The following is a 22,075-nucleotide window of genomic DNA, read 5'->3' on the forward strand; positions in this document are numbered from 1 at the left end:
TCATGTTTACAAGCCATGTTTATGAATCAAGTTTACAAGTCATGATTACAAGCCATGTTGTACAAACCATTGCCCCAGATGCTAACTATATCCATGTTCATGTTTTTGGGAGTAGTATAGGTTTACCGAGAAGGCTGAGATAGCCTAAAACTATGTAAGCCAATGTAGTGAAGGGTCGCTCCGCCCAGATTAGGACGACACCCTCAGACAGTTGAAGTGGATCCATTTTCATATCATGCTTATGTCTCATACCCTAGAAAGGTGTGAGGCTGCTCTGCTAGTCAAGCTAGGTACCAGACTCCACGTACCCACGTGGTGATTCCATGTTATCGGTTATACTACAACTCTCCCACCAGACACAAATATATATATATTAGCAAACTATGCCCGTGCGATGCACGGGGTCTAACATGATTAATTTGGTTACTCAATTTAGTTAGTCTTTATATACAAAGGATACCACGATTCTCCTTAGTGAGTCTCTATACACATATTAGTCCCTGCTTAGAGTACAATTTCAGTTGCTTTTTGTACAACTTATTGCTATTGTGTTTGTCCACCTTGGGCGTTTATATATAAGAAGAAGAAAAATATAGAATAGAAAAATAGACATATATTTTTAGTAATGTGGCCAAGTAATATGGGACGAAGGGAGTACTTCATTTTTATTAATTCTTAAAGAACGTGAAAAGTCGAGTATAGTAATGTGTCCAAGTAATATGGGACGAAGACAGTGCTTCATTTATTAATTCTTAAAGAACGTGAAAAGTCAAGTAATGTGGCCAAGAAATATGGGACGGAGGGAGTACTTCATTTATTAATTTTAAATAACGTGAAAAGTCAAAAGTGAAAAAGTAAAAGTGCACAGAGGAAATAAATATGTGTCGGATAATTAAAATTTAAGTGCATACATGTATACATGAGAAGAAAATAAATATATGCAGCAAGAATATGAAAAGTCAAAAGTGAACAAGTAAAAGTGCACGGAGGAAATAAATATGTGTCGGAGAAGTAAAATTGAAGTGTACACGTGTATACATGAGAAAAGAATAAATATTCAGTACTATGACATATATTCATGTGGGATTTATTAATTTTTAAAGAACGTGAAAAGTCAAAAGTGAACAAGTAAAAGTGCAGGGAGGAAATAAATTTGTGTAGGAGAATTAAAATTGAACTGCATACGTCTATACATGAGAAGGGAATAAATATTAAGTACTATGACATATGTCCACGTGGGATAAAAAAATAGTTGGATAAAGTGTACACGTTATATAGCTTATGGTACAAGCATTCATTGCGTGTACAATCTATAAAGCTTCTAGTACAAGTTGGAGCAGCTGTGTTCGTCCATCTTTCATGCTTATATATATATATATATATATATATATATATATATATATATATATATATATATATGCTCTTAAAACTTTTTGCTCATGTTATACATTTACTCATGTCAGATGATGCTCATGTTCATGTTCAGCTTACAGCTTACAGTTTCAGTTTGAGTTATATTATTTCATGTACCATGTTTATTTCATTCAGTAGATTTACATACCAGTAAAATTTAAGTGCACTGACGCCCTTTTTATTTTCCTGGGGGCCTGCATTTCACGATGCAGATTTATAGGACGACGGATCAGCACGTTAGGACTTAGCACGTATCAGCTTTTGGTGAGCCCCATTCTATTTAGGGTTGTAGCTTTACTTTTGTTATTTCAGTCTTGTAGTTAAGGTATCCGGGGGCCTTGTCCCGGTAAATAGTTTAGTAGTCAGATTCATGTCAGAAGTTTTATAGATTAGTCAGTTATGTTATGTCAGATATTCAGAGTCGTCTAGCTATTTTGGCTTATTATTATTATGTTTATTCAGACTATTCCGCATTATGATATTATGATATTTTTTGACTTATGATTTATGGTCCCACGCTCTACTTAACTTGTGCATGTTCATGGTTATTTTACATCAGTTCGTGCCCATGTTGAGTCAGCAAGCCATGTGGTTCGCTCGGTTATATACAGTCAGACATCGAGTGTTGTGTTACTCCCAGGCCATGGTTCGAGGTGTGACATGAGGACAAGTGAATGTGGTCTTCTCCTTGTCCTCTAAGGCAATATTTATCTGGTTACAGCCGGAATACCCATTCAAGAAGCAATAATATGAACTTCCCGCTAGCCAATCAAGCATTGGATCAATAAAAGGCATATGGAAATGGTCCTTGCATGTTGCAGAGTTCAGCTTTCGGTAATCCATACACACTCTCCACCCTGTAACTGTTCTTGTCGGAATCAGCTCGTTCTTTGCATTGGGCACCACTGCGATGCCACCCTTCTTCAGAACACATTGCACCCGGCTAACCCATTTCCTATCTGCAATCGGGTACACAACTCCAGCATCTAACCTTTTGATAATCTCCTTTTTGACCACCTCTTTCATAGGCGCATTCTGTCTTCTCTAATGTTCAACACTCGGCGAACTATCTTCCTCAAGTTGAATTTTATGCTCGCATATGCCGAAGGGAATCCCCCAAATGTATGCAATGGTCCAACCTATAGCTCACCGATATTCTCGCAAAATTTCCAATAACCTCTTTGTCTGCTCATCATTCAGCAAGGCAGAAATAATTACTGGCAAAGTATTATCCGGACCAAGAAACTTATACTTTAGAGATGATGGAAGCTGCTTAAGCTCAAGCTTAGGTGGCTCAATAACAGATGGCTTCGCTGGAGGAGTAGTCCGAATTTCTAGATCAAGAGATAACGTGTTCGGTTGGTAAGAGTAAGAGCCCAACCCTACAAGTGAGTTCACTATCTGCACATAATCCTCCATATAATCAGCATCAAAGTTAACAGAGATGGCTGCTAGAGCCTCACCAAGATATTCCTCCTCCATTTTGAACTCGACCGCTTTATCAACCACATCAATGATGTCAATCACCGAAATGCTTTCATAAGAACTTGGTAACTTCATTCCCTTGCTAGCTTGAAAGGTCACTTCTTCATCATTGACTCAGTACTTGATTTCATTTTTCTCTGAGTCCATGAGAGCTCTTCCTTTGGCAAGGAAAGGTATCCCCAGTATAATTGAAATATCCTTGTCAACTGCACAATCCAGAATAACAAAATCTGCCCAAAAAAAAAAAGAAATTCACCAACTTGAACAAGAACATCATCAACCACCCCAACTGGCCTTTTTATTAATATGTCAGCCATCTGCAGACGCATGCTAGTAGGCCTAGGTATCCCCCAATCCCGATTGCTTGTAGATAGCAAACGACATTAGATTAATGCTAGCCCCTTATCACAGAGAGCTCTTAAAAAATCATGATGACTGATGGTTTAAGGAATAGTAAAGGCCCCTGGATCTTCTTTCTTCTGGACTTTGGTAGTGGAAATAATAGAGCTAACACGATGAGTCATACTTACAGTGTCATGTTTGACTGGCCGCTTCTTCATCAACAGATCCTTAAGATATTTCACGAAACTCGGCATTTCCTGGAAAGCATGAAGGAACGATATATTCATAGACACCTGCCTCAATAGATCATAAAAATGCAGGCACTTGGCATCTCAGTCTTCTTCACTAACCTTTGAGGAAAAGGAGGTGTGGATTTAAAGAGTTGAGTTAAGGGACGAAGAGCCCCTGTAACCTTTGTTTTGCCCGTGTCACTGTTCCCTTCAGGAGTCTTCAAACTTTCTTGAGAACTATCAACATTTTTCACAATAGGAACATATTTCTTCACCTCTTCAATAACAGTTGACACATCAAGTGGTGCCTCTTCCTCTATTCAACTGGCTCACTTTCAATCACCTTCTTACCTGCACCTTAAAGTAGTTTCCCACTTCAAGTGCTAATAACAGCAGACTTCTCAAGATTATTACTTCCACCGTTCTTGGGATTCAGAATTGTATTACTCGAGAGACCTCCCCTTTGTGGAGGGTATTGTTCTCTTGAAATATCTCTAGTCTGTGACTCACGATTTTGGATGGAAGCAGTGTGAGAGCCCAGAGTTTCGGTCAACCCCTTTAAAGTTTTTTTCGGACTTCTGTTGGTTGGCTAGCGTAACACTCAATAAATTTAGATTAGGTGTGAATATGTTAAATGAATATTAATGTAACATTTTAGACATTTTAAGTCCCATCGGGATGATTATGGGTGGAAATAGTTGTTTTGGAATCAAGACGGATAGTGAGGTGCATAAGATTTGATAGAATTGACTAAGTTTTCAAAAGGTCTATCTTCCATCCTAATTTCGTGAAGATCCGTTGGTAATTTGAGAAAATTTAAATTGTAGAAGTTGTAGCCCTTTGAAATACCTTTGCAGCTATATATTATGGAGCCCAAACAGAGCTTCGTACTGGGAGTTATGCCTATTTTACCGAACGCTTCTAGAATGGCCCCGCGCCAGGCTAAATTTCCAGGAAAACTCAAAATTTTGACACCATCGAAAAACAAACCGTGCACAATGCGGGCTGCGGCCCCACACACAACGCTAGGACATGTTATGCCTGAAGTAATTTTTTTCGAATTTTATAAAAGTCTAACTTCGTAAAACTTTTCCTACTTGGTTCTAAACCGTCTTTTTGGAGACAAAACACCCTAGGGCTTCCACAAAACATCCAAGGTGAGTTCCTACTCAAACCTCGTTGATTATTACATCATTCTAACAAAGATTAACACTAGAATCCTCATATATTCCGTAGATTATCGATTGAATCTTTGGACAAAAGAACCCTAGAATCCGAATTCAAGAGATTTGAACGTCAAAAGGTAAGACTTTCGTACTTCAAATGATTTTAACCTTGTATTGGTAATTATAGACTATAAGTTCATGAGACATAAGTTGATGGGTTTGATAGAAAAGCATGAACGATTATCTATTTGGGAACATCATTGTTCTTCCCCACGCCACGTTTAGTTCATGAAACGCATTTTGTCCTCCGAGTTTGGGAAGTATGTCTCAGTTCATGATAAACCCTAGATACGTGTCAATAATTCTATATTATCATGTTCAATCATGTTTCCATTAATTGTGTTCATGAATATCATTTCGATTACCATGAACCTGTCTGTAATCCACGAATACTTATGTTTTGAATTTTATGGGTTCTCAATTACAAGTCATAAATCAATATTACTCTACTGCATGAATCTTACATGTTTTCATGCTTTACACAAGTTATATATCTATATACATGTAATATTATACTTACAAGTCGTGTTTACAACTCATGTTTACAAGCCATGTTTACAAGTCATGCTTACAAGTCCTGTTATAAAAAAACATGGGCCCAGATGCCACCTATATTCATGTTCATGTTTTTGTAGTTGCACCGATTATCGAGAAGGCTCAGATAGCTTGTAAAAAATCATGCCAATGTAGGATAAGGATCGATCAGCCCAGTTAGGGCGATTCCTTCATGCTATCCTTATGCGATTTTGTTGATTGGATCCATTCGTGTTGTGTTAATGTCTCATACCCCGATAAGGTATGAGATGGCTCAACTGGTCAAGTCAGAGGCTAAATGCTACGTACTCACGTGGTGGATTACATATCTGTTTTACTAATGCTCTCCCACAGATATACATATATATATATATATATATATATATATATATATATATATATATATATATATATATATATATATATATATATATATATATATATATATATAACACTAAAAAATGTTTTACTCCTGTTATAGCTTGATCATGTTGATCATGGTCATGTCTAGGTTTCAGGTACAGTTACCGCTTTACAGTATCCAGTTACAGTTTCAGTTTCATATTACTTTATGTACCCATGTTATTGATTTGGGCTGCCCATTCCCCGAATATCCCACTTACTGTTCTTTCTTTCAGTTGCTTTACATACAAGTACAATTCAAATGTACTTACGTCGCTTTTGCTCGGGTCTGCATTTCACGATGCAGGAATTGATTTATAGGATGACGGATTTGATCGCTAGGACTTCTCGTATCAGCTATTGGTGAGCCCCATTTACTTCGGGGCGTTGTCTTTACTTTCAGCGGTTATGCCATGTGAGATAGTCAGGTACGCTGGGGCCTTGTCCCAACACCAGTTCAGTATTTCAGACTAACGTCAGAGGTTTCATAGACTAGTCAGTGTGCCATATTCAGTATTCAGTTATGTTTAGCCTTGTGGGCTACACAACTATGTGTATAGAATATTTTCTGCACTTCTATTTTAAACAAGTATTTTTTATATTATTATGATATCTCATGCTTATTTAAATTCTCGTGATTTAATTTGCATTTCGTATCAGTAAATGCCCCATGTTGATTCAGCAAGGCATATGGTTTGCTCGGTCACATGTAGTCAGGCAACGAGTGCCGTGCTACCCCAGGCCATGGTTCGGGATATGACAAAGCTTGGTATCAGAGCCTAGGTTCAAGTGTCTTAGGGAGTCTATGAAACCGTGTCTAGTAGAGTTTCCTTTATATGTGTGTACCGACCAAACATACAAATGCTTAACTACCAAGGCATTCAGGATTGTCTCACTTCTTTCTACTCTAGATCTTTCTATGAAGCTTAGAGCAATAAGTAACCTTCTCTTCCTATTGAATTCGGTATGTAACACATGCGCAAGTGATGAGCAAGGAGTTCAAGGTCCGTGTGAGGATGACTACCCATTGGAGTATGATTGTGAAGTGTCTGAGACTTAAGATGATATTGAAAGTGGGACAAAATGCACAGTCACTACAGACTAGAGCATAACCCTCAACAAAAAGTACAACAGCAGTTATCATATTTTACGACTATAAGTTTATTTCAGTTATAAGTTATGCAACCTTTCTTTCTTTCTTTCTTTCTTCAAAGGCAATATCCACTAGGCTTGTGGACCTAGGGCTGATTTTATAAAATTTTCTCAAAAGCAAAACACATGAAGTCTTTACATAGTTGCCAAAAGGCTTAAAAAAAGCTAAAAATAATCTAATGAGAAAAGTAGGATTAATAATATATCCTAATAAATTATTACTAATGACCAAATAGTAAAATGGTAACTTGACTAATGTAGCATATTCCTCAGAATGCATCCAGCAAAGCCTAAGAGTCTGATCCCTCTTTTTATGCCTTGTGTGTATCTCATATCCATGTCCCTTTGCAAGTTGTGGCCTGTGGATTCCATAATAGCAATAGTGTGTGGTCAACAACATCTTCATGTAATCAATAGTTAACCATATCATGTTCCAAGTTTGTACCCTTGATGCATAATATGACCAACTTCTGTGACCTCTAGCTGTAGTATCAAAATTGTTAATTATGTTGAACCTAGGACCACACCAAGTCTGTACCTGTAGTGTGATGCGTATCCTATACTGATGTATCCATGCTGCATTCCAAAGAACAGTTGCAGCATCAAGTCCTAGTTGTGAGAAGCAGCAATATCTGTAACTCTTTGTCAAGACCATAATGTCCCAAGTTTGAAACCTTAATGCATTATATGACTCTACTGAAGTTGTAGCATCATAAACAGCATATGTGATGCAATAATATCCTTTACATGTCTGCAGTTTAAGTACCAAATCATTTCCAATGTATATTGCATCATTGGTATTAAATGAAAGTGCTGCAGATCTGCATAAATACCTTCCTATATCATGTGTTTTGCTTGAGAAACTTGCCTCCAGTTTTGCACATACAAGATTATCCAGTACTACAGATTCATTGGTTGTAGTAACAGCATTCCTCAGTAGCAATAAAATTCCTGCAAAAAGAACATTATATCAAGTATATCAACTACACTCATACTCTCCTCCCATAGGGTTTGAATGTGAAAACTTAGTATAAGGTGTGTCCTTCCAAGTTTGTAAAATAGTAGTTCTGCATTACTGTAAATTCCTAGTTCTTTTAAAATCCAGAAATTGCAAGCATATGCAGTCATCAGTTCGTGATCCTCCTTGCTGTCCAAATTACTCTAGCTTTCCTTGTGTTCCACCATAGAATAAGATAAACACCCTACCCATCTATTGTCATAATCATAATAGGCTGAGCAATTGCTAATACCACACACTGTGACATAGTCAATAGGCAAGTTAAGTGTAACCTTGTATCAGCACTAGACCAACTCAAAAGCTAAGCCATCTGAACCTGTTGTCTGAGTAAACCTATCATATCTATATACTTTCTATATGGCTTAGGATCAATAGATAAATGACAAGTATCCAAGCAGTCCAATAGCAGTACTATAACAAATATCAGATCTGCAGATATCTTGTGGTAGTTTTGGTGCACATGTAAGCCTGAAAACATATCACATCTTGTGCAAAGGTCAGTGTACCAGTAGTAAGAATATATATTGTGTCCAAACTCATTTCTCAGCTGCTTAGGATCATTAGTGTAGACCTCTGCAGATATTTAGTGTACATGGTATTTGAGTTCCTTCATTCCATGAGTTCCATCATCAACCATAACACCTGCAAAACAATAAACAATGTTAGTGGAAAAAACTACCACCACACTCTCCTCCAAATGGACTTGAGTATGGTGATACAGAGCTCCTTCCTCCAATTTTATCATTTATATCTCATCTGAGTTCTAATCCTTAAATAGGGACATTGTAGTTTTTCACTATTTTAGGATTTTTCTACTTGTTGAGTCCAGTTCTGCAAAAGAATCCACTAGCACCTCACCATGATCAAGCGCATAATTAGCTAAATGGTTATACAATTGGTTACCTTCTCTCAATATATGTAGAGCCTGAACCTTTGAATGATCCATAATATCCCATAGCTCATCCACTATAAATACAATGTTCTAAGGTGGTTTCCACTCCCTCTCCAATATCATCATCATGAACATGGAATCATTTTCAAGAATGAATGAGTATACATGTTGAGACAAACAATACCTAGCAGCTTCAAGTAATGCTCTTGCCTCTGATTTTGTATTTGTGCTTTCCTCCATTTCCTTAGCAAATGCATGAACCAGACCTCCTTTATGATCCCTTACACAAACTGCAAATGAACTCCTACCAGAGTTGCCCGTAGTAGCACCATCTGTCTTACACTTCCATGTACACTCCATAGGAAAATTCCACAACACCGTAGTCACTTTCAGCTTGGGCACAAATGACTCCAAAATATGCAAAATCTCAGGTCATCTGTGAGAGACATTCTTTATATCTGGCTTTCTCAATCTCACTAACTGCTGGATCAAAGTTGAAGCTTGATATACTACTCTTGCATCTGTCACCTTGTTGTTGTGCATATCTCTATTTTTTTTTCCACAACTCCCACACAACAATAGAAGGAACTGCATAACAAATTGCTTGCATTCTAGGCCTCACATCAGCAGTCCACCATTTCAAGATTATTTGCTGCAAGTGCAGACCAGTGATATCAATACCTGCAGCAGCATAGAAATTGGACTAAGTTCTTTGTGCAGTAGGACATTTTAAGAAAATATGAGAGATAGTCTCTTCCATTGGATCTGCAGAACAACATAAACACTTAGAAGGCAAGTTGTATTCCCAGTTCCTGACCACCTAATCCAAAGGAACTTTAAAGTGCCAAAATCTCCACATTGTAAAAGAAACTTTATAAGGTAATCCTTCACCCACATTTTTTATAAATATCTCTCTTTTCTACTTTACTTCTAACATACTCCGATGTTGTTTTGACTCTGAATTGACCATTGGTTGACAACCTCTAATATGGAACATCAATTTCATTTCCTCGCTTGGAGACTAATTCTCAGTCAATATACATTCTGCAAGTTCCTCAGGCAAAATGTTTCTAATACCAGTTTCATTCCATCTTCCCTCGGTAACAACATCATATACATTGTTAATATTCTCATTACAGTAGAAATCAGGATCAGTGAGAAAATATAATGGACCTAATCCAGTCCAATTGTCAAACCAATAAAGTGATGATCCCATCCTCAGCTGCCACCAGATTTCATGATCAATAAGATCTCTAGCCTCTAACATCTTCCTCCAAATATGTGATCCTTCCTTCCATGGTACAAGAATAGGATTATTTTTATTCAAATACTTGTTGCTCATGAATGCACCCCACAAAATTGGCTTGGTTCTTAAATTCCACCATAATTTGGCAAATCAAGCCAAGGAGTTGTCCCTCAAACCCCTTGCCACGACCCATTTCGGGGTCGCGCGGGCACTTACCTTTCCTACCTCGGTAGGCGAACCCTCTATCGAATAGTACGTTAATTAAATAGAGACGCTTTAAACCAATGATATTTAGAAATAACAGCGGAACGTTACAAAATATTCAATAACCTCAAGTATTTATAAGATTACAACAGTACATGATGTGAAACTCGATACACTTTCCCATGACCTGGTGTAGACTATTACAAGAGCGACTAATAATCTCAGATTACCACTATATTCTAAGACTCAACCTCCGTTCCGGAATGAAGTGGGAAGATCTCTTCAAGATAGGCACCGCACATTTCAGCTTCATATCACAATCAACCACCTGAAACAATCTACACCTAAAAAGGGTGTAACAAGTGCAATATCAGTACAATCCACGCGTACTGAGTAAGTATCATAGGCCGAAAATGGTTAGCAACACATATCAGTAAAAGAATTCACAGATAAACATGATAACAACCCAATCCAGTCATATGTCTATCTATCACACACGATATATCAATACCCTTAAGCATTAATTTCATTCTACTAATTCACCGATCAAGATCACAACGATCTCGGAACTTACAGATCATTAAATCGATCGTTTCAGTCTAGTAGTCAACTCATCATTACGACACTCATTATCCTATATCACATAAAGACCAAACATATAACTAATCTTACGGACGGTCTATAGGATACCTCAACAAGTTCAATCAATAAATCTAGATCCAAGTACACGTCATTGCCTAAGTAAAGCATCTAATCCCTATTGTGCCAAGTCTGAATAAATCAATTTGAAACCAATCATCACAAGTAAACACCAAATCCTCTCAAACAAGCCATAATGCAATGCAATGCAAGATGTATCAATGCAATACAATGCATGATGTATGGATGCAATGTCATGCCATGCAAATGAGGTGTACACATGTGCTCCGGACGGAAATATCGACATCTCGGTAGCACAACCCAGTGTAACTCGCGAAGACTGAGTGCCACCCGTCTCGGATCTTCGCCAAATAGACAGACGGGACCCTGGCTAATTGCTCACAGGAGGAGTCTCACCGGCACCACTCTGGGGGATCCGCGGAGTCCATACACTAACAAATAATTCTGGGATAACATCAGAATTGGCCATGAAACAACGATGTCTGAATATAACTATCGGACATCAGCTTCCTCACAATCACTCAAAGAGTTTATCAAAATATCAGTTTCACCCAATCAACGATACCGGATCATCACCAGGTATCGGCCATGCATCATGAATATGAGGAAATGCATGCAATGCACATCTCAACGATTCCGGAATTGAACCTCGGACATCGGCCTTCTCACAATCACTCAGTAAAAGAGTTTATCAAATATCTGTTTTGCTCAATCAACGATACCAGATCCTCATCGGATATCGGCCATGCATGATAAATATGAGAGAATGCATGCAATGCATATGTCAATCGCCAACAGTCGAGTTCAATATCACAAATACCACAACAGGTATGCCAACAATGTATCACATCACAATACCAACAGTGGGTACGCCGACATATATCCAAGTACAAATACCAACAACGGGTATGTCAATCCTATCCAAATCAAGACAACAAGTAGAATTCGATATCTACCAACTACACATGGCATCAAGCCAACATAATTGAACAATCAAACACACATAACAGGGTGGCTAGTCCCACATTCAAAGGTTAATTTACATTATTACCACTTCCTTCAATCAACCTATTAGCTTAGAACAAGTAATCTCTCCTTACACTCACAATCATTCGTCACAACTCTTTTTAGAACTCAATCACGATCGTTGGTGTATTTTATCCTCCATTTATCACTAGATTCACTAGTAATGACATAACACAATAATCACATATTACAAGAATTTTTCATCATTAGACACAACAATAGGGTTCACCCGCTACTTCCACGACACATATATCCACCAATATTAACGAAAAAGCACATCAAACAACCTAAGGTATCTACAGGCCACAAGCCCGAACACACAAATCACACAACAATACCATCCTACAATTCTATCCCAAATCTCCAATTCCTATACATGAATTCTCCGTTCCTTCTAATACACGAATATATAAAACTAACCAGAGTCTACCGAAAGGGAAGCCATAACCTACCTGGCAGTCGAACAGGTGCCACGAACCCACACGTTGCTTTGTCTTTCGAAGTGTATCCAAAATAACCAAACTCTATCACATATGAATTCTATGTAAGAAACCATGAATAGTGATATTACACCTCGGAATATCGGGTTGCTGAGCGGTGAATAGACTAATGTAGATTAAGGTGTATATGATATCCCTACAAGTAAGAAAGGATACTTAATGATTCTAATTAAGATTCCAAAGACATTTGAGGCAAGGGAGGAAGGTTCATCAAAATGAAACTCCATTGCAGTTTTGCGAAAAGGGGGGTTCGACGGTAGTTCTTTGTACCGTCGGACGGTTCGACGCTTCGTCGATTGTGCCGTAGAATTTATTTAGCACAAAAACCATTTGACGGAGTAGCGTCGATCAGTTTGACGGACCGTCCTTCTCACTGTAGAGTGAAAGGAAACGAAAGTGCTCACTGGAAATTTCACGACCTCGATGGTCAGATTGATGCTCCATCGATCTGATCGACGTTTCGTCGTTCGTACCGTATAATTGCCGGACGGGTTAGATTTTTGCAACTATAAATATAAGATCCAAGTTCTTATTTTCCATTTCTCACTTTCTCCACACCTCTTGAAGCCTCTAGAATCTTCTATACACCATACCAACACAAATTGAAGAGAGATTAAAGATCCAACACCAATAATCAAGGGGAATCAAGTGAAAGAATGTTCACTAGGGTTGATAGAATCCAAGAACCTCTTGGGTGGTGAAGTTGGGCTTTTCTCAAGTGGAGTATTTTCATCCAAAGACCATTCCTATGTGATCAAAGGTGAGTTTCACATTTAAACTCATGTTACTAAGAATATTGAGTAGTTAAAAGACTTGGATTATGGAAGAAAGTAGAGTATGAAGTTCAAATATGGAAATAGTGGAATTCTTGAATGGTAACTTGACTTGAGTCATAGTTCTTGACATACCATGAGTGTAATATTGTTGTGAATGATGCAAATGATGTTAAAAGAGTGTTATATGAGAATGAATTTGAAGTTGTGTTGCAATTATGATTATGGGTAACTTTGAAAGGGAATGTTGGGAATTGAATAATGTTTAACTTGATGAAGTTTATCGATTGTAATATTGTGGGTGTTATTATTGACGTTTGGGAGTTGTTTATTATATGGAGAAGGTTGTTGAAACAAACGAAACGCTGCCCAATTTTCGTTAGCCTTTTAGTCGCTTTAGTCTAGATTTAAGCATGTTCTCAATAAGCTAATTTTATACGGATTCTCTTGAATGTAGAATCACGGGCTTGGAAGGATAACTCTTAGTTATTAAAAAGACATAAAGGTATGTACGGCTAGTCCGCTTCTTTCAAAGGCATGACTTCTATATTATGATTTCTTTTCTATATCCTCATGACCTTCTTACATCCCAAAAGATGAGAGTTAAAGATTCTTAAGAGCTCCTTATGAGATATGTTCTATGATAGTGATGATGATAATGGTGTTTTCATGAGCTTGATAATCCTATGTTTATGGTTTCATTGATGTTATTCCTTGTTGTTGCCTTACCTCATGATATTAATTCTTCCAAGGCGGGGCATAGCGATGATGATGTTCCATAATGTAATCGGAGGTTTCTGACCTTACGTCACTCCGATAAAGTAATAGCTTTTATTTGAGCTCCCATGCATGTGTTAGCTTATGTATATGTAAGATTACACCGCGCCCATACGGCCGGGCAGCACCACTACGGTGAGCATAGTGGACGTTTATGGACGATTACACTGTGTTTATATGGCACGGGTAGCACCACTAGTGGGCGGCTTGAGATGACTATCCCGGATGCGAGATACCGAGACGCGGGCTAGTGATGATATGTGACTCAGACAGCTTACTTATATCTATATATATGTGTTACAATGTGGTGTTAAAGGTAAAAGTTAGCATGCATAGTATTCGCTTTAAGAGGCAATCATATGTGCAGGGTATCTTTTTATCCCATGTTCCTTATCTCTTTATTATGTCATTATTCATGCCTTACATACTCAGTACATTGTTCGTACTGACGTCCTTTCTTTTATGGACGCTGTGTTCATGCCCACAAGTAGACAGGGGGACGGTGCAGACGCTTAAGAGCTCACTCAGCAGTTGTACAGGAACACCCCCCTACTCCGGAGGTGCAGCCTACTGGTATATTCTTTTGTGTGCATATTTGGGGCATGGCGGGGTCCTGCCCCGTCATTATGATGACAGTACTTTCGTTAGAGGCTCGTAGATACTTATGTGTGGGCTGTGGATGCTAAGCGACCTCTTCATTGTAGATATTGTATATCATTTTTGTAGCCCTATGGGCCTATGCTTATATATGTTTTGGGAGATGTTTGGAGTTTGTTTCATGATAAGTTTGTATTAAGGATGATGTATGCCCAGGTTGGGTATGATGGTCAGCAGGATAGGCGGTGCTCGGCAGTCAGCTCCGGGTAGTCGTCACGGCCCCTAGTTAGATCGTGACAAATGATACCCATATTGGCTACTTTCTATTCGGGTCAAATTCCAACCTTGAATTTAGGAAAAACGGGCCCCAAGGGCAAAACAGGGATTTTATGACCAAAATACCAAATTCAATACTAACAGGTCAAAACCCATTACTTTAATCATAGGAATACTCAATTAATTCTTAAAACCATCATTGTTAAGAAAACACCCAAATTTAGGTCTAAGAACCCTAACTTTGATTCAAGAATTTCAACTCTAGAATGGAAGATTATTGGTTAACAAGCCTAGATATATCATTATCTAGAATAAATAGCAACATTAACATCATTTATTCACAATCTAGGAAGCCAATTCTTTTTTAGAACTCTTTCATGAAAAACCCCAAATTTGGGTTGAAGAACCCTAGGTTTTGCATAGAGATTTTTGGAAGAGGAAGGGTTTTACAAAACCAAAATGATGGATTAATTAATGAAAACTATTAATAATGAGATTTAGACCTTACCTATAGGAACAATCTTGAGAAATAACTAAGAATCCATTCATCCCCAAGCTTCCAAGAGAGAAGGTATCCTAAATGAGGTCCAAATCCGACATAGTCTCTATGTTTCCTAGATTTTTGTGCCAAGATGACATCAAAATGATGATTTGACGGAACCATTGGATTCCGCATGAAATTTCCTTCAATTTTGGCTTTTGAATCACCTCATTTGGACTTAAAATGAGGGCGATATAAGGGTTTTTATATTGGACCCGAATTTAGTTTTCTACGGGACAACGGTCCTAAGGACGCTGCAGACACCAAATACCAGATACCCCGATTTTTCAATTTTTCGCCCCGGAACTCCGAAAGCTCATCCGGAACCCGATTTTGACAAACCAAATATGTAGATATAGGTAAAAACGCACTACGAACTCATTCGCGCACTCGAAATTCCGAACGGAGATACCATTGACTAAGTCAACTCCCGAGCGGCCAAAAACCAACTTTCCAACCCGATTTTCGATAATCATCCGAGGTCCGATTTCAACAAACGAAATATGCATCCACAGGTAAAAACATGCTACGAACGCACCCGTTACCTCGGATTTCCCAACGGAGATACCGTTGACTAAGTCAACTCCCAAACCTCAATAACTATTCCTGAACCAAGTCCCAAAATGCACCTGAGTGCATTGGGAGCTGAACCAGTCCCACCAATGCGTCATAAATCAGTCTATGAACCTCTCTGAATCGATGGATCTCCGAATGAAATCCGTTCACACAAAAGTCAACTTCCGGTCAAACTGTTTTCACTTTTAAAGCCAAATGTTTCTAGAAAACATTCCAAATCCCAAAATGATGCCTAGGAAGTCATGCCAACTATCTTCTCGGGTCGAAATAGTTCTAACGAGACTTAGGAACGGATCAACGAGGGCAAAAACGGAAGAATCACGGTAACGACAAAACGGGTCGTTACATCATATACAAATTAAACAGTCGCTCATCCTCAAGCGAAGAATGAGAGTAGGAGAATCTTACGGTAACTAAGGAAATCGTATCACAACTAACATGAAGCTCTTACAACAAGAAGCAAACCCAAACCGCAATTTGTTCGCACTTAGCCAAAAGACCCAATTACCATGCCTCTAAAACACACAATGGATCTCTCATAGATAAATCAGATAGCACGAATCTTTAGACATAACTAATCATAAAACATTCAGAACTGGTAAGATATTATGCGCTAGTCGCTCCTTGAATCACAATTTCTTAGAAGTACACAATACAAACCGAAACCATGACATACTCTTCCCAAAAGAGAATCCTAAATCTTCCAGAAAACTCTAAGCTATTTCATCAAATCTTGTCTTTCTCGTCGCCAACTTGGTCAGTCTTAAGTCTCCTTAACTCTTCAAATCACTTATCTAAGAACTTACCATCGAGTACGTCATAGAGCAAGATCTGCCAACATCCAATGATCAGAACAGAGCCTTATCACAATCCTAGAATCTCTCCGAAGCACAACCATTATCGTTGTAACACATTGTACTAATCGAGAGGCTGACTCTGGTGAAATACCACAAGGACTACTAATAACAAACCTCAAAAAGCAGGCGTTCCTTATCACATTCGTTTAAACAGATTTACTTGGAACCTATAAGTTCCCTTGGAGTTATAAACTCGATCTAACCATTTCCATTCAAACCATAATGACCCACAATGAATGCACCATTTCAGGATATATCAATAATCACACAACTGATTCCAAGATCTGAAACCCCATCACACTCTTATCGTGCATAGCAAACCATAGTTCATTTCTCTCAATTCTAAAAGCTGGGTCTTATCCGAATCGTCCTCAAGGCACCTAATAACAAAATCTCGGGAACGCAACCTCTAGTTTCTCAACCGCACCCAATACATCTATCTTATGCCACACGAATTTTTTCGATACTAAGAACATGCAGTCCCATAAATCACTTCTAGTCCATAAAGTCTAAAGTCGTTCTATCAATATTACTCATTTATAGACCTCTTAGTACAACTCAGTAGTATTCCTCAGCCGAACTCACCGCTTTCACAGTCTATACAAAAGATCCATCACAAGGATATCATGACTGATTCACGATTTTGGTAGAAGTGCCGCCTCAAATTCGAACCTATGAATTCTAATCCTCAAAATCAATGGTGAGATATCCTATCTCAATCATTATGTCTTCATAACACATTTAAGCCACTTTCATTACCGCTCAGAAATCATTCAAACCATCACGCTTCCGCTACGCCACTCTAAGGAACTTTACAATACTAGCTTCAACTGGCTATGCCAACATCCCACTAGTCCTCTACATACCACATCACAAATTACGACACAATCATGAACTCATCTACTTCATGCCAGACCACAACGCCATGAAGTCATATGACCCCGCAACCAATCGAAATAATCAAGGTGGTAGATTCACACACATACCCTGTACATTAAAGTTTCCTTCAACGTATCAAACTTCAAAGCCAATCTCCTCTAAGTCTAACGAAGTTCGCATTTGGTCCACAATGACCCACTTACCTTACCCAGATTCCATCGTTTCATCTCCTTATCTTGAATTTCAAAGGTCCACCTACTTGAATAAGTCAAAGCCTAATCCCTAATCCACAAATAAGAATACCCTTATCGTCGAACATAATCACATCTATCCGCATAAACAACTATACCTTGGATCCATAAAATCCTTATCATTTTAATATCAAACACAACCATAATCCACTAAGTCTGCTAGATACCAATTGTTCCCACCTTAGTACTCAAAATTCTCAATCCACCTCTTGTTTATCATGACTCAGTCCCATTTACACATCAGGTACTAATACCCATTCATCTTAAGAACTCTAATCCTTTATACTATTCTCATCAAGGTCGTCCTTTATGAACTTACTCTCAACTCCTCTCATCTACTACACACAATCACTATACTCGTCGAATCTCATGATCCCTAGCGAACTCACACTCGTTCTTGGATATCAACTCTCAAGAGTTCAACCATTTAGAAACCATTTACTTGCCATAAAATCACTCGTGCTACGCTTACTATCATACCCTTGTCAAAGTTGAAACCTTTTGCCAACAATAAATCCTCTCATAAAGTGAATCCTCCTTACTAAGCCTAATCATACTAACCATTTTCGAGCAACCAACACTTAGAAACACGGCGACCTTTTGACTAATAGCACCAACCCTCTAATTCTCAAGGAACTAATACCATGAAATAGTCTTAACCACATTTCCTCAATAGAATTGCAAACCCAAGCTGACACTGAACTAGACCACGCATTTGCAATGAGATGATCCCTCTCATACCACAACGCAACACAATGCACGAAATCGATTACACCAGACTTAGCACGAGTTTCACCAGTCGAGAGAGAATAAGACAAGGACACACAGATACCAATTGGAATCAACCAGATACTAATTGGACCTAAGTAGCACGATTAGAAAGAAAGAAGAGAATTTTCTAGATGCCTCATAGCCTCTCGCGGATGGGTACAGACGTCTCCGTACCATTCCACAAGACTTTACTACATATTGCTCTTGTACATAGCAGATCGATAACCTAAGCTCTGATACCAACTTGTTACGACCCATTTCGGGGTCGTGCGGGCACCTACCTTTCCTACCTCGGTAGGCGAACCCTCTATCGAATAGTACGTTAATTAAATAGAGACGCTTTAAACCAATGATATTTAGAAATAACAACGGAACGTTACAAAATATTCAATAACCTCAAGTATTTATAAGATTACAACAGTACATGATTTGAAACTCGATACACTTTCCCATGACCTGGTGTAGACTAGTACAAGAGCGACTAATAATCTTAGATTACCACTATATTCTAAGACTCAACCTTCGTCCCGGAATGAAGTGGGAGGAGGTCTTCCAGATAGGCACCGCACATTTCAGCTTCATATCACAATCAACCACCTGAAACAATCTACACCCAAAAAGGGTGTAGCAAGTGAAATATCAGTACAATCCACGCTTACTGAGTAAGTATCATAGGCCGAAAATGGTAAGTAACACATATCAGTAAAATAATTCACAGATAAACATGATAACAACCCAATCAAGTCATACGTCTATCTATCACACACGGTATATCAATACCCTTAAGCATTAATTTCATTCAACTAATTCACCGGTCAAGCTCACATATCATTAAATCGATCATTTCAGTGTAGTAGTCAACTCATCATTAAGACACTCGTTATCCTATATCACATAGAGACCAAACATATAACTAATCTTACGGACGGTCTACAGGATACCTCAACAAGTTCAATCAATAAATCCAGATCCAAGTACACGTCATTGCCTAAGTAAAGCATCTAATCCTAATTGTGCCAAGTCTGAATAAATCAATCTGAAATCAATCATCACAAGTAAACACCAAATCCTCTCAAACAAGCCATAATGCAATGCAATGCAAGATGTATCAATGTAATGCAATGCAAGATGTATGGATGCAATGCCATGCAAATAAGGTGTACACATGTACTCCGGACGGAAATATCGACGTCTCGGTAGCACAACCCAGTGTGACTCGCGAAGTCTGAGTGCCACCCGTCCCGGATCTTTGCCAAATAGACAGATGGGATCCTGGCTTATTGCTCACAGGAGGAGTCTCACCGGCACCATTCCGGGGGACCCGTGAAGTCCATGTACTAACAAACGATTCCAGGATAACATCGGAATCGGTCATGCAACAACGATGCCCGAATATAACCATCAGACATCGGCCTCCTCACAATCACTCAAAGAGTTTATCAAAATATCAGTTTCACTCAATTAACGATACCGGATCATCACCGGGTATCGGCCATGCATCATGAATATGAGGAAATGTATGCAATGCACATATCAACGATTCCGGAATTAAACCTCGGACATCGGCCTTCTCAAAATCACTCGGTAAAAGAGTTTATCAAATATCAGTTTCGCTCAATCAACGATACCGGATCATCACCGGATATCGGCCATGCATGATAAATATGAGAGAATGCGTGCAATGCATATATCATTCACCAACAGTCGAGTTCAATATCACAAAGACCACAACGGGTATGCCAACAATGTATCACATCACAATACCAACAGTGGGTATGCCAACATATATCCTAGTACAAATACCAACAATGGGTATGTCAATCCTATCCAAATCAAGACAACAAGTAGAATTTGATATCTACCAACTACACATGGCATCAAGCCAACACAATGGAACAATCAAACACACATAACAGGGTGGCTAGTCCCACACTCAAAGGTCAATTTACATTATTACCGCTTCCTTAAATCAGCATATTAACTTAGAACAAGTAATCTCTCCTTACACTCACAATCATTCGTCACAACTCTTTTTAGAACTCAATCACGATCGTTGGTGTATTGTATCCTCCATTTATCCACTAGATTCACTAGTAATGGCATAACATAATAATCACTTATTACGGGAATTTTTTTATCATTAGACATAACAATAGGGTTCACCCACTACTTCCAAGTCACATATATCCACCGATATTAACAAAAAACCACATCAAACAACCTAAGGTATCTATAGGCCACAAACCCGAACACACAAATCACACAACAATACCATCCTACAATTCTATCCCAAATCTCCAATTCTTATACATGCATTCTCCGTTCCTTCTAATACACAAATATATGTAACTAACCAGAGTCTACCGAAAGGGAAGCCATAACCTACCTGGCAGCTGAACAGGTGCCACGAACCCACACGTTGCCTTGTCTTTCGAAGCGTCTCCAAATAACCAAACTCTATCACATATGAATTCTATATAAGAAATTATGAATAACGATACCCATATTGGCTACTTTCTATTCGGGTCAAATTTCTACCCTTAATTTAGGAAAAACAAGCCCCAAGGATAAAACGGGAATTTTATGACCAAAATACCAAATTCAATACTAAAAGGTCAAAACCCATTACTTTAATCATAGGAATACTCAATTAATTCTTAAAACCATCATTGTTAAGAAAACACCCAAATTTAGGTCTAAGAACCCTAACTTTAATTCAAGAATTTCAACTCTAGAATGGAAGATTATTGGTTAACAAGCCTAGATATATCATTATCTAGAATAAATAGCAACATTAACATCATTTATTCACAATCTAGGAAGCCAATTCTTTTTTAGAACTCTTTCATGAAAAACCCCAAATTTGGGTTGAAGAACCCTAGGTTTTGCATAGAGATTTTTGGAAGAGGAAGGGTTTTACAAAACCAAAATGATGGATTAATTAATGAAAACTATTAATAATGAGATTTAGACCTTACCCATAGGAACAATCTTGAGAAATAACCAAGAATCTATTCATCCCCAAGCCTCCAAGAGAGAAGGTATCCTAAATGAGGTCCAAATCCGACATAGTCTCTATTTTTCCTCTATTTTCGTGCCAATATGACATCAAAATGCTGATTGGATGGAACCATTGGATTCCTCATGAAATTTTCCTGAATTTTGGCTTTTGAATTGCCTCATTTGGACTTAAATGAGAGAGATATGAGGGTTTTATATTGGACCCGACTTCAGTTTTCTGCGGTACCGCTTGAGCGGTCACCACTACCGCTACAGCGGTCAAGGGTTCACCAGCCCCCTACAGCGGTAAGGGGTCTGCCGTAGCAGTCACCAGATACCAGATGCCCTGATTTTTTGATTTTTTACCCCGGAACTCCGAAAGCTAATCTGGAACCCGATTTTGACAAACCAAATATGTAGATATAGGTAAAAATACGCTACGAACTC

At 38.4% G+C, this 22,075-nt stretch overlaps 1 protein-coding gene across 1 annotated transcript; it reads right to left on the reverse strand.

Annotated features, from left to right (window-relative positions):
- Nucleotides 1-2,043: 2,043 nt before the first annotated feature.
- LOC132637765 (uncharacterized) lies at nt 2,044-2,439 on the reverse strand. The gene has a single exon (XM_060354805.1). It carries the CDS (start codon nt 2,437-2,439, stop codon nt 2,044-2,046), a length of 396 nt encoding a protein of 131 aa, XP_060210788.1.
- Between the last annotated feature and the right edge of the window lie 19,636 nt (nt 2,440-22,075).

The sequence above is a fragment of the Lycium barbarum genome, chromosome 4 (genome assembly GCF_019175385.1).
Source record: "Lycium barbarum isolate Lr01 chromosome 4, ASM1917538v2, whole genome shotgun sequence".
Classification (NCBI taxonomy): domain Eukaryota; kingdom Viridiplantae; phylum Streptophyta; class Magnoliopsida; order Solanales; family Solanaceae; genus Lycium; species Lycium barbarum.